This window comes from Saccostrea cucullata, unplaced genomic scaffold (assembly GCF_032062105.1).
Source record: "Saccostrea cucullata isolate Sc308-1 unplaced genomic scaffold, CSIRO_AGI_Scuc_v1 ctg428, whole genome shotgun sequence".
NCBI lineage: Eukaryota > Metazoa > Mollusca > Bivalvia > Ostreida > Ostreidae > Saccostrea > Saccostrea cuccullata.
Window position 1 is genome coordinate 110,824 of NW_026928261.1, and position 12,958 is coordinate 123,781.

The following is a 12,958-nucleotide window of genomic DNA, read 5'->3' on the forward strand; positions in this document are numbered from 1 at the left end:
TTTTGTTATTTTGAGTTCAGTTTGTTACTGGGTATATTGAATCATAATTCAAAAAATACTAATAATTATACATTGTAGTCGGTATATTTTTATATTAATTAGCAAGAAATCTTTTTTATGTAGGATTTTAAAAAAAGAGTAATTAAATTGTCACGAGAATGAAAAAAATGTATGTCCATGGAGCAAAATTAGTACCCATTGAAATTCAATCAAACAGATTGATGGGAAATTCGGTTCCTTGTCCGGGGGGGGGGGGGGGGCATAAAACTTTGGTGAGCTCACTTTTGATCCCAGTCTCACTTTTACCAAATGGTCTCCAATGACTATAAATACCAAGTATGCCTCTTTTTGTTGCTGGAAAGTCAGAGGTCTGCTGTAAGGTCAAACTGGTGAAATGTAGAATTTGAAAAGTACCAAGTGCCCAGCTACGAACCCACTCCCCCTGTTGAAATTTTAAGTTCTGACAGCTTTCAATTATTGTTTCTTCTTTTAAACCCCCTCCCCCTTTTTAAAATCTTTGTTACGTCCGATCAAACGAATTCAGGAAAAAATAATAACCAGACATTATCAATTTACTTGTTTAAGTTAATTCAAAAGATTGTTTACATACAAATGTATCTATCCTAATGAAAAAGAAACCGTTCATGTCAGGCAATTACTTGAGAATAAAAAGACGAACGAGCTGTCTAAAACCGACAGTTCGCGAAAACAATGAGAAATTATAGAACGAGGAAAAAATCAGTTATTGATAAAAGTAGATAGAAAGACAAGTTTTTATGGTAAACCAGGTAAGAACAACAGCTTTTTGCAAAGTAATTACATATTTAATTTTATGACAATACCGATTTCATTGGAATCCCAGGTATTTTAAATCGTCACACGTCAGTTGACGCCATTTTGATCAATGTAAATATTTTCGTTTTGAGATTTAGGCATATTTTACAACTTCTTTTAATGTTATAAGCGTAAATTTAATTGTATTTACAATATTTTGTTATAATAAATGATAAGAGCTTTTTCCTGATCCAACAAATGAGGTTACGGTGTATATTCCTCCAGATGTGTATTATTGTGTAAGGGGATTTCCAGTTTGTAAATCCCCTTTTGGAAAATTTCATCAGAAGTTCTGTAACGTTATTTTTGTGTAGATTTTTTGGATTAATTCATGATTCAATGTGAGTTATTAGTCATTGTGACATTTAGTATTTGACTTCTACATATTTAAAAAGTTAGATATATTGAGATAAAATCTGTATAATTAGAAAAATTGAAGAAATAAGATGGAGGATGGGGGGGGGGGTTACAATATCACTTCCTCATGTTTTTTGTGAATATTTTTATAAGACAATATTGATCATGTTATTTAAAAAGTATGAAGTAAAATATTAAAGGTACAATTTATTAAAACAACCCTTTTTATTTGTTTCGTAATAGGACTGTACATATTTGAAAAACAAAAAGCCACACCCATGTCAGAAAATTCAAAATAAATTAAATATTGAAGAGAGAAAAATTCTTATTTATGTATGTTTTAACATTTGTATATATTTCCAATAAATAACATACGTGCCAAACAATGTTTCATCAAAAGCAATGCAACTGAATGAATGTATGTATCCCTTGATTTGAGTTGAATGCCATGTTAATTCATTTCATTGATTTTCAGACAGAGGAAGTAAGAACACTGATATAATGATTTAAATCTGTCTACACATTGTATTACTGTATCCTGCTGATTTTTTTTTCAGTCTCAGACAGTATGAAGAGGCTGGTATACCAGCAGCCCATGGAAGATGGGGAGAGTCATACCATGTTGTTGAATGATGGCCGAGAGGTATCCAAACTACCCCAGCCTGAGATTACAAACTATGGTAATTTGTCAACATTTTACACCCAGTAGTATTAAAATTTGTAATTCAGCTATATTTTCATGGGGTTTAAGTTTTTCGCGATTTCTTTTCAAGGTAGTGATAAGATAAATACCGGTATTTAGGTACATATTTATGTCCAGAAATTACATGAAATTCAATTTAAACATATATATTATTCATAAAAATTTCAAAAAAAAAATTCTTCAGCCATAAAGAAAAATCAATTCATTAAAAATATATTGTCCACAAACCTCGAAAATATGTGATTTTACAAAATGTTAAATGGCATGGATATTGTTCTAAATGATATTCAAATTTTACTGAGAATGAATTGAAGACATTTAAAAATATACATAGCTTAACACAGATGTACAAGCCTAATATGTTAGTATAACAAAATGTAGAGCAGGATTTTTCTTGGTCAACCATTTGCAACAATTTGCTAAATTTATATAAGGACAGACATTTGAGTGGAATATTTGTTGCTCTGAAATTCTTATTCTGACTTGCTTTTGCAACAGGTAATGATATCTCCTACCTGAATTATTTGAGACAGCAGCTGAGCACAAACTCACAACAAAAACACCATGGATTTAACCCCAGCAACCAACCACCAGGAAAGATCAAACTAAATGTCTCCAAGGCAACAAGAGTCCTTGAACCTCCCCCTTCTCCAGATGAGGTCATCTTGATCGACAGCGATGAAGAAGAGGACACCACTTCATCAAAGATTGATTTTCCCAAAGAGTTCAAAGACCTCGGGGCAGAAAGCACACTTCAGCTGAACCAGACCATGAATTCCTCGGTTTGGACCCATCCGACTTCTTCCCCTCCACCAAGACATGTACCAGTCCCGAAAAAGAAGCTGCATATGTCAACTAAACTGGTTACTGAGGAGGAGGATCAAGTTTTTGACCTGAAACCAAAGCATGAAGATTACAAAGCCAGAGTGGTGGATCCAGCTCCTGAGCCGCAGATCACAGACACAGGACAGCTGGGAATACAGATGAGAACTGGAGGAGGAATAGATGACCTGAACGAGATTTTAGAGTTGATGCAGGAGATTGGAGAGATTCCAAAGGTCAAGGAGAGGAAGAAAAGTTTTGAAGAGGGGTAAGAAATTTTTTACCACAAGAATACTCTTTAGTATTAAAAGCTAGTTTCAAACTTGTTTTATGTTTCATATTTTCAATCAAAGGATGTCAGACACACTGAAAATAACTTAAGATGTAATTAAAGAAAGTAGAACTAGGAGACAAAGCCAGATTTTCAGATATAACATATTCAAAATTACCCTACCCTCAGCTGGCTTTAAAATAATAATAACCCCTCCCCCTGTTCTCCTAGATGTAAAAGAATTAAACCTATTAAATCTTTACAAGTAAATGGCCTTGCGTCATTGGGCCACATTTCCCCCTTAGCCCCTGTTTTCTCCTCTTTTGAAATTTCTGACATGCAGAAGGAAGACAAATCCACAACTTTGTATTTATTTTTTGCAGTAAGGTGGTGGATGGAGAAAAGGATGCTCTAGTTGAACTACTGAACACCCAGGACAAACTGCAGAACGGCACCACTGGAGTCATTTGTCAGGTACGCAGAAACCAGGTCAAGAAGTTTCTGTCCGGCCCACATGCTGGAAACTAACTACTGTCTAGCAGAGCCCACAAATTCTTTGATATGAAATTTTTAGTGACTTTCTAAATCAAATAGAAGTGTAACTTGCTTTGGTTTTAATAAAAAAATTGCATGGAAAAGGAAATAAGCAGTTAGAAATAGAAATACTGCTTTCTTGAATTTTGAAATAAATGTAGACATGCATGTAACTTTGAAAATCTTTGCATTTTTAAAATCAAAACCGTGGAAGATCATATAAATTATCAAACAGATCTATTAATCAGAGTCCAGACATCAGCAAATCTTTTTTTACAACTATCTCTAAAATAAGCTTGTGTTGTTGTACACAGAAGTTGGAGAGTTCTCGTTATGAGGAGTACAATGAGGGACATTTCACCGTCCTGAAGCAGCTGGGGGAGGGATCCTATGGGAGCGTAGACCTGTGTAAAGATAGCAACACAGAGGAACAGTTTGTCCTCAAAAAGGTAAGCTATTGTGTGCTTCGCTAGGATAGGTATGGTCGTTCTGTTTACACAAATTTTCTATTACATATACAAAGAAACTTCATGGAAACATAATGCCATAATCTTTAGTCATTAAATGGGTTTTTAAATTTCTAAGTTTTTAAGTGAAAGGTTCATAAAAGGATTCACACATTGCCACTTTTAAGTCAGAAGTGTATGCATATCATATAAATATGTAGAAATGAATATCATAAAAGTCATTACGGAATAACAGTACCATAGCTTCATGAAACTGCTGTTGTTAAAACAAAGTACTTGTTTTGTAGGTACAGAAGGACTTCAAAGTAGAGGAAGTGGTGGTGCTATTGTATCTGGAGCATGAGAACATCACCGCTCTGTATGGTTACATCAAACGAGACGGAATCTCAGAAATCCTCATGGAATACGCAGGTTAGAATTTAATTTTGATATTTTATATAGCTGGAAAAATTTGGAAGTTTTACAAGTATGCGAGGGTACTTTCCATTCAAAAGATTTTTCAGAATAAAATGCATGCATATAGATGTATATATAAATTATGTGAGAGAAACTATGAATTTTCAAATTATAACTTGGCAGTTTTATAAGTATATGTTGGAACTTTTTATTCAATATATTTTTGTTTTAAGAAAAAAAAACAATTAAAGTAAATGTTTATTATTGAATGCATTAAATCAGTTCTAACAAATTGTGCTTTGAAGTAGATCTCAAGAACTTCTTGTCTTGCTATACTATTCCAGGTGTCACCCCATCTTAAGGTCATTATAACATGTATGTGAAGGCCATGTCCATTACTGATTAAACTGTTTTAGGGATGAACTTGTTGACCTTTGTTGTGAGGAGACAGACGATGGAGGAGCAACTCATCTGGAGCGTCACCAGACAGGCTTTATCTGCCCTCAAGTACCTGGATCAACACCAGATCAAGCATCTGGACCTCAAACGTAAAAATTTATATTTTTATTGCTCTTCTAGAATTTGAGCTTAATCGATAGATTTTCATACAATTGCATGAAGAATTTAGTAAGATGGATGCATTTCCTTTGTATGATCTTAAAAGGCAAAATTGTCCATAATCTTCAACATTTTCAACAGCTTCTCAGGAATGGCATATGAAACTATTTCAACTAACTTAAGTACATAGTGTGGGACAAAACCATGAAAATACTGTAAATCACTTTTTATTTGCGAGAACTTTATTTTTGCGTAATTACGCGAGATAGCTTGCTCACGAAAAATTTCATCCTCGCATATATTATTATTCCCAAAGATTTTGTAGAGCAATAACCACAATTCGTGAAAATTTTGTCTTGCTTATAAAGAGTCAATGACTATCTCACGAAAATAAGGTGTCGCGAAAATATAGTGATCTACAGTATAAGCATTCTTCCAAAATTTTGTGTTTCTTTATTCATGAATATTAAATAAGCAATATGTTTTTATAATTATATACATGTGTATAGCAATGAGCATTTTACCAAGAGATATTTTAGTAACTTCTTTGAAAATTCTCAACTCATGGGCAATAAAGCAGTAAACTGTTTGCATCATACATGATACGAACTAAACCCTCTTCAAAACTGTGAAATGCATTGCCCCCTGGAACTTGTAGTCAATTTGAAGACATACAAGGCAGTTACAAGGTTCTTAGTACCTTGTATTGAAATTTCTTTTTTTTTAAATCTGAGCTATCTTTATGAAATTTCTGGTTTTACACAGCTGAGAACATCTGTGTCACTGACAACATGGTGGTGAAGCTGACCGACTTTGGCTCTGCTAAAATGGCCACGCAGGAACAGGATTACCAGGGGTGGACTTCCGAGTACATGGCCCCAGAAATGTGTCGGTCCTTCCTGCAGAGCCGTTACCCCAACGCCTTCAAAGACGCAGAGGACTTCTCCCTGACCGGGAAGGTGGATGTGTTTGCCTTTGGCCTTGTGATACAGTTCATGCTTGAGAAATCCCACACACAGCTGAAGTTTTACACCGGTGGAGCCAGCTCTTATAAGGGCGTGGAAGATGCTAACCAACTGAGGCTGAAGATTATCATTGCTGTATGTATATACTTTTTTTGAGCTCTTCAGATTGCCTTCATGGTAACACAAGTTGTTGACTTTATATTTCAAGATTGAGATCAAAAGGGCAAATTTAAATTAAACATCACTGAAAATTTTTGAAGATCATATGGATTTATTAATTTTTTTTTTTCTCTTTTCTTCCACACTTTTCTCTCAAAATATTTTAAACTCATATTTAGACTACTTTGCTTATTATTTATGTATGATTAAAAGAGGAAAAGAAATTCCTTCACAAGGTAAAATGAAAGGGAATGATAATTTTATTGTAGTATTATTTTGTGCTTTGACAGAATGCCAAGGATCCAGACATGGTGCTGAAATTGATGCTGACAGAGAAAGGAAGTGTGGGAATCCGAGAACTCCTCAGAGGCCTCCTACAGGGTGTGCCTAAAAACAGATTATCTGCAGAACAGGCCCTACTAAAGATCGAAGGTACGAATACATAAGGAAGTAAAGCTCTGTAAGGAATATTGTTAATGGCATTGCCTGTAAGCTTGAAAGATACAGCTAATCTAGTTATTTTACGTAATTTGAATAAACATGGGAAGGGGAATAACTCTACATATTCAAACTTACAGGAACCCTTGTTCTTGTTTAATGTATTGAAATTGAATATTGTCAAGAAAGAAAGAAAGAAAATTTTTTAATTTGTATACTTTGAGCCCAAGAGCTTGAGTATAAGAAGCAATCAAAGCATCAATCAAATTAGCCTTCAAATAAACAATATCAAAAAACAACTTTAAAATAGAGAAATACATGTAAACAAATTTATTAAAACTCAATTCATAAATGTCTTAATGCCCTGTTAATCCTTTTACAGCCATGGAGAGAAAGCATATGATTCCAGGATTCCCTGCACCTGAGACAAAAGACAACACGGTGTCAACAAAATTAACGTCCTTCCACCGACGTCGCTCCACGGTGCGACAGCTCAGCACGCTCGCATCCATTAGCAGCAATACGTCTCAGATCGACGAGCCCATGTCACCGGGGCCCATGAAAGGTCGACGCAAGGGGAAGAAGAGGGTGTGTCCTTACGACCCTGATGACACCAGGCTTATTGTAGCAGATGAAAATCTCTGTGGAAATGTCCCCGATTTCTCAGTGCTCCATGCTTAAGAATGTTGTAAAATTTATGAATTATGAGACTAAACACTAAAATACCACCAGAAAGTTTTTTTTTTCTCTTTAGTTAAGATTTGTTACCTGTAAATGTTTGTTGCAAACTTTATATATATTTTAAAGTGGGCAGTTTTTGTCACTTGTCAAAATTTGTTTTTTTGGGGGGGGGGGGGGTTCTGAAAAATATTTTTCTAAGATCATATTTATTTTATCAGTGATCTAGGTTTAAATATCCAAAATCAAAAAATTAAAAAAGAAAAAATTCTTAAAGCTCTCAACTAGTGACCCAATGTACTTTAATTTTTTTTTTTTTACATTGATAAAAAAAATAATTGTAAAAATTCGTAAAATTCTAAATTAACAAAAAAAGTGTTTATGATAGAAATCACTATTGCATACTTTAATGGGGAATTAAATTTTTTAGCTCACCTAAGTAGAAGGCTTGAGTGAGCTTTTCTGATCAAAATTTGTCCATTGTTTGCCATTAGTATTATTGTCTTTGACATTGGCATCAGGACAAACAGTTTACAATTTCTTCTTGTCCGGAACCATTGGGCCCAATATCAACCAAACTTAGCACCAAGTATCTGTTGGTGAAGGAAATACAGGTTTCTCCAAATGAAGGACCACATCCTGTTTCAAGGGGAGATATGAAATAACAGATGGGATCATACAAAATATTGGAAGATAGAAACACTACTGGGTGCTCAAAGTATTTGTAGAGGAAATTTCTTTGAAAAATCTTTTCAAGAATAGGAAGCCATACTTCGAAAACATAAAAATCTGTTAAACAGAAAAGCAATGATAAATCATTTTTATTTAGAAGCATTTTAAGGAGGCTGGGGGTCAACAAATTAACAACAAATTAACCACCAGATTTAACTATTTTTTTTTAGATATGGTATCTTAAGCTGTCAATCATCATTTGGCAAAGAAAAAATTCATACATTTTAGTTTTAAAATTTGATCACTTTTGTATATCTTTATATGGAGCTCTTCCTTTAAAGGAGAGAAAGGCTGAAAATGGCTGCCACCCCCAGCCTCTTTAAAGTGGTGTAGCATCAAGTTTGTTCAAATAATGTCATCCTTGGGATAGAGTTGATCTACATTGAGCAATCAAAATTTTCTTAAGATTATATAGGAAAAAGAATCTGGAAGTGAAAATGAGAAAGGCTTTTGTTGCGCAGGTGAGTCTTGTGGCCCATATATTGGCGTCTTGCAAGCCTATTTTGAGATGTGTGACTCATAAACTATGAATTTATTATTTCAAGTCCTGCTGCATGTACATACATGTATTGAGTTTGCTTTTGCAAAAAAGCAGCTGCTAGTGCTAGTATCTACTAGTACCTTAAGATTTTCCATAGAGGGAGCCTTTTGTGAGATATGTATCTCATATACAATGGATTTATTATTATTGCAAATGCTGCTAAATTTTGAGTTTGCTTTTGCAAAAAAGCAACTGCTAGAATCTACCTTAGGATTTTGCATAGAGAGAGCCTATTGTGAGATATGTAACTCATATACTGTGAATTTATTATTATTACAAGTGCCGCTTAAATTCAAGTATGCTTTTGCAAAAAAGCAACTTGGTATATACTATAAGATTTTGCATAGAAGACATGATCAATATGAAGTCAAGACAAAGCTACAAATATGTATTTTTTGAATGACAAAAGCAGTAGAAAAGGTACAACAAGTAAAGACAACTGCAACTGTTAAAGGACATCTAACCCCACACCCCCCACCCCCACCCCCTCCTATCAAACCCTGTTAGCTAGAAACAATTAAAGAGGGGTATATCATTTACCTCTTTTTTTAATTGTTCAAATCTTTGTTAATATTTTTCAGAAATTTAGTAAATGCATGTGCACTCTATTTCATTTAACAATACACATAAAATCACGGACAAATTTTATAAAATACAAATTATTGTTTCACAGTTATTGTAATATTAGTTGCTGTTGTGCATGTAGCTGCACTCTTAACAAAGTGGAAGAGGGGGGTCTTTGTTGAAATTGCATCATTCCAGACTCAAATGAGTTTGATCAAGAAAAATAGAGAGGCAGGGAGTTTATTTTTGTAAGAAATAGACTTGGTCATAGTGTTGTGTAAAGCACAAGTGTAGGTGCTTGTATTACATTGGATTGAGCAGTTCAAGTTAGTTAAGTGCGAAACCATTATTGAGCTAAACTTTCAGGCCCCAGGATCATGAAACAGACTTAGACTTAAGTCAATTTTTCAATCGCCTATGAAATGTTATTAATAATTAAATAATTTCAAAATTGTTAATCAACAACAGTTTTGGTGAATCAATATATCAATTTTGGTCTACTTGCATTCTACAACATTTAAGCATAATAATAAGATTTTGACTTGAGCTTAAGATTCTTCATGATTCTTGGTTCTGGACTCGCCATTTTTACTTGAGATTTTTTTTTTTTTTTTACTTTTTTTTTTTCAATCATCTATTTTCATATATACTCCTCTCCTATATGTACCATTGTACATTTCATGAATTTGCAATTTTTACAATGTCTTAAGGATATATAAATAACACAAACTTTTTTTTTAGAAATAAGGCTATTGAATTTTTTAAAAACCTACCTACCTATTTTCCAAAACACACACAAGCCAAAACAAAAAACACAATTTTAAGCTTAAAAGTCATAAAAATCACGTCCTTTTAATGATTTGAACTAACTAAACTGCTTTAATAGAAGAAATATCTATTCTTAAGCAAAAACAAGGGATTAAATGATACACCCATTATAACTTACTGTACAGATTATTTGGAGAAATTTACAAAAAAAAAGACTAAATTTATCAATTTCATGACTCCTGATGTTGTGTGTTTTTTCTTATATTTTCCAGGACGCTAAACATAGAAAAAAAATGTAGCAATATTTGTTAAAGATTAATATCAAAAAAGGTAACTTAAATGATATTTTCATAAAATGCAGAATTTTGTAAGATTTAGTGAAAGTGTCAAAAAAAAAATTGTGTTATATATCCTTAAGTTCTGTGAAATATGTTGTACATAGATATACAAACACAAGTGCTATGAAAATTTTGAAATATTTCTTAAGATTCATTTGTATAAATGAGAAAACTGGAGACACCTGGAATATTAAGTGATAAAGAAGGTTGAGTTTAAAACCTTCCATGTAATGACACCAATTTGTCACTGGAGGAGTAAACATGCATGTAGTACATTGTGATTAAGAGGGCTGGGGGTTGTGGCCATTTTCAGACCATTTTGATCTCCTTTACAAGAAGAGTTCCAAAAAAAAAAAAAAACTGATCAAATTTTAAAACTAAAATGTATGAATTCAAATTGTTCTTTGCTGAATGATAGTTGACATCTTAAGATATCAAATCTAAAAATTTAAGTTAAATCTGATGGTTAATTTGCTGACCCTCAGCCTCCTTAAAGGTATACTCAAAGTACTTAAACGAAGATGCAAATGACGCTAGGAAAATTTCTTATGAAATGAAGTTAAGAATTTGTACAAATTATTTTTTATTAAATAATTAAAATTAACAACAAATCGATTAGATAATAATCATTAAATTTTGATTTACAACTACTAGTACTAGTAGTGATGGTCAGGTTTTAGTCATTCCTAAATGTTTTATGACTGGCATTTTGGCAAAATTGTAATGCTCTAATTAAAAGTAATTAATGAGAAAAAGAATGTAAGAGTTTAGGACTTTTCTATTATGAAATAGGTATCACTACGCAAATCGTAAATTTAAGTCTTATGTATATTGTATGTTCATAACATTATCTTTGAAGTTAAACCATTGTAAGTGAATATTTATTTGTTTCCTCATCAAAAATAAAATGGATTTCATAAAAAGTTATATTGTTTTGTTATGCAGCAGCAAAATTAATTGTTGATTGTTGAATAACTTTTAATATTTGTTTCCCCTCGGTGGGAATCAGGAAAAAAAAATAACTTTTAATTACCGTAACCCAATTATATGTACATAAAATAAATATGCATTCAATGCATATGTGTTTGTATTTGTTATGCAGTTATCCAGGTTCAAAATTAATTGTACACCCTGAGGCCGAAGGCCGAGAGGGTGTTGAAATAAATTTAACGAATTTATTTCCTTTGTACCCATAAAAATGCTTTGTAAACATGATTTTTAGCTTTTATCATAGAGAATGTATGCATTGTGACGTCACGTTTATTTACACCCGGCTCAAGTCGGGTGCACGGATATTTACACCCGACTTTGTAACCAATCAAAGCTCGTGTTACAAGCTAGATAGGAAATAATACATCTCATAGGTATACAATATTCATACGTAAGATTTGTACAGGCTATACAATATACATGTGTTAAATACATAACAATATCATTTAATTATTTAGAACATCATTTCTTAATTGATGAGAAAATAAAATTTAGGTTACATAGTTCTTTAGTATTTGTAGAACTCAGTAGCTGTACTAATTTAAATACTGATGGTTTTTTAAAATAATAACTCTTAATATATTTAATTCTAAGTTCTTCTAAGTTGTTAAACACTGATGCCCCATATGTTGAAGATTGAAGTTTGTCATATGCAAGTCAAACTCCAAAGTCAAGGTCAAAATTATTGGTACACTGAATCCAGAGGAAGATCTTGTCACAAGGAATATATTACACTCGGAAACATGAACTGTTCAAAAGATATGGCCAAGGTTAAAGTTTTTAAAAAGTGGGTTTAACTATTAAGTTTATGGCAAAAGGTCAAAAATGTTTATACCCATTGAAAGGTCTTTCCACAAGGAATACACAAAGTACGAAGGCCTTGGCACCAACTGTTTAAAAGTTATGGCCAAGGTAAAAGTTAGATATATTTTTTTCATGAAAGTGGTACCTGAAGGTCTTGTCACAAGGAATTAGGTTTTCAGCCTTAAAGTATTTTTTGAGACACGGCGAAAAATTATGATGAATGTAGAAAAGCAAATTAAGCTGCTTAGGAAAACGACGCTTTTTTACATATTAGAAATAATGGATAGCGAGGATTAAACAATATGTGAGATCTTTAACATCTTCGTCTGGATAAGGTTTCAAGGGATTCTTCTTTTTTACCCAGAATAACGTGTCATGTGATGAAAAATTTCCGTGAATGATGCTTTCATAGAGTTAAGTATATAAATAAATATTTATTTTCATAAAAGATCTTTACACCCAGGTATGGAGGTAAAAGCCCACCCAGTGAGAAATACTGGGTTAAAAAAAAGAAGAATCCCTTAATACCAGATAAAGCAAACTAAGGTTTCACACTATAACACTATTTTTGCAATATGAGTGAGACTTCGCTCCGGTTTTTCTGAAAGTTGATCCTCAAAGTTTGCATGAAAATATACATTTTTTTACCAAAATTATGGAACATCTTTCCGTCCACTATCATGAATAAAATGCCGCTTATCCTCAGACTCCGGGGCCATAAAACTCTGATGGGCCCACTTTTGATCTCGGTATCACTTTTACCAAAGGGAATTTATAGTGGAAACAAAAGTGAGCTCGTCTAACATGTCTAAGTCGCATTGCTCCAGGGCCAGAACTTGTGTATTCTAGTGGGTAACGTGCTAGTCTCAAAAGAAAATTCTATTCTCGGGATTTTTATTGCTAGGGTACGAGCCCAATGGATACAATTTTTTCATATACATATAAAAGAATAAATTTTAACGGGAAAAAAAATCCCCAGAAAAGTTTTGTTTATCAAGATTTCATTAATATTAATAATTAGAACTTTACTCTAAATACT

General features: G+C 33.0%; 1 protein-coding gene across 2 annotated transcripts; it reads left to right on the forward strand.

Moving 5' to 3' along the window:
• The first annotated feature begins 664 nt into the window (after positions 1-664).
• Positions 665-9,427, forward strand: LOC134276957 (uncharacterized). 2 transcript variants are annotated; one of them, XM_062759243.1, is made up of 10 exons: positions 665-788; positions 1,749-1,871; positions 2,393-2,984; positions 3,371-3,461; positions 3,836-3,970; positions 4,276-4,399; positions 4,801-4,932; positions 5,708-6,042; positions 6,357-6,498; positions 6,887-9,427. In XM_062759243.1, the coding sequence occupies exons 2-10, from the start codon at positions 1,760-1,762 to the stop codon at positions 7,183-7,185; spliced, it is 1,962 nt and encodes a 653-aa protein (XP_062615227.1). In that variant the 5' UTR covers positions 665-788; positions 1,749-1,759; the 3' UTR covers positions 7,186-9,427. The 2 variants fall into 2 exon arrangements, with proteins under 2 accessions (XP_062615227.1, XP_062615226.1); XM_062759242.1 differs by lacking the exon at positions 665-788 and adding an exon at positions 1,099-1,175.
• Positions 9,428-12,958: the final 3,531 nt, after the last annotated feature.

What these genes read in the sequence shown, in the direction of transcription:
- LOC134276957 (XM_062759242.1), top strand. An exon ending in AACAGTTTGTCCTCAAAAAG is followed by an intron (nt 3,971 to 4,275) that starts GTAAGCTATTGT and finishes CTTGTTTTGTAG; the next exon opens with GTACAGAAGGACTTCAAAGT. An exon ending in GGCCCTACTAAAGATCGAAG is followed by an intron (nt 6,499 to 6,886) that starts GTACGAATACAT and finishes ATCCTTTTACAG; the next exon opens with CCATGGAGAGAAAGCATATG.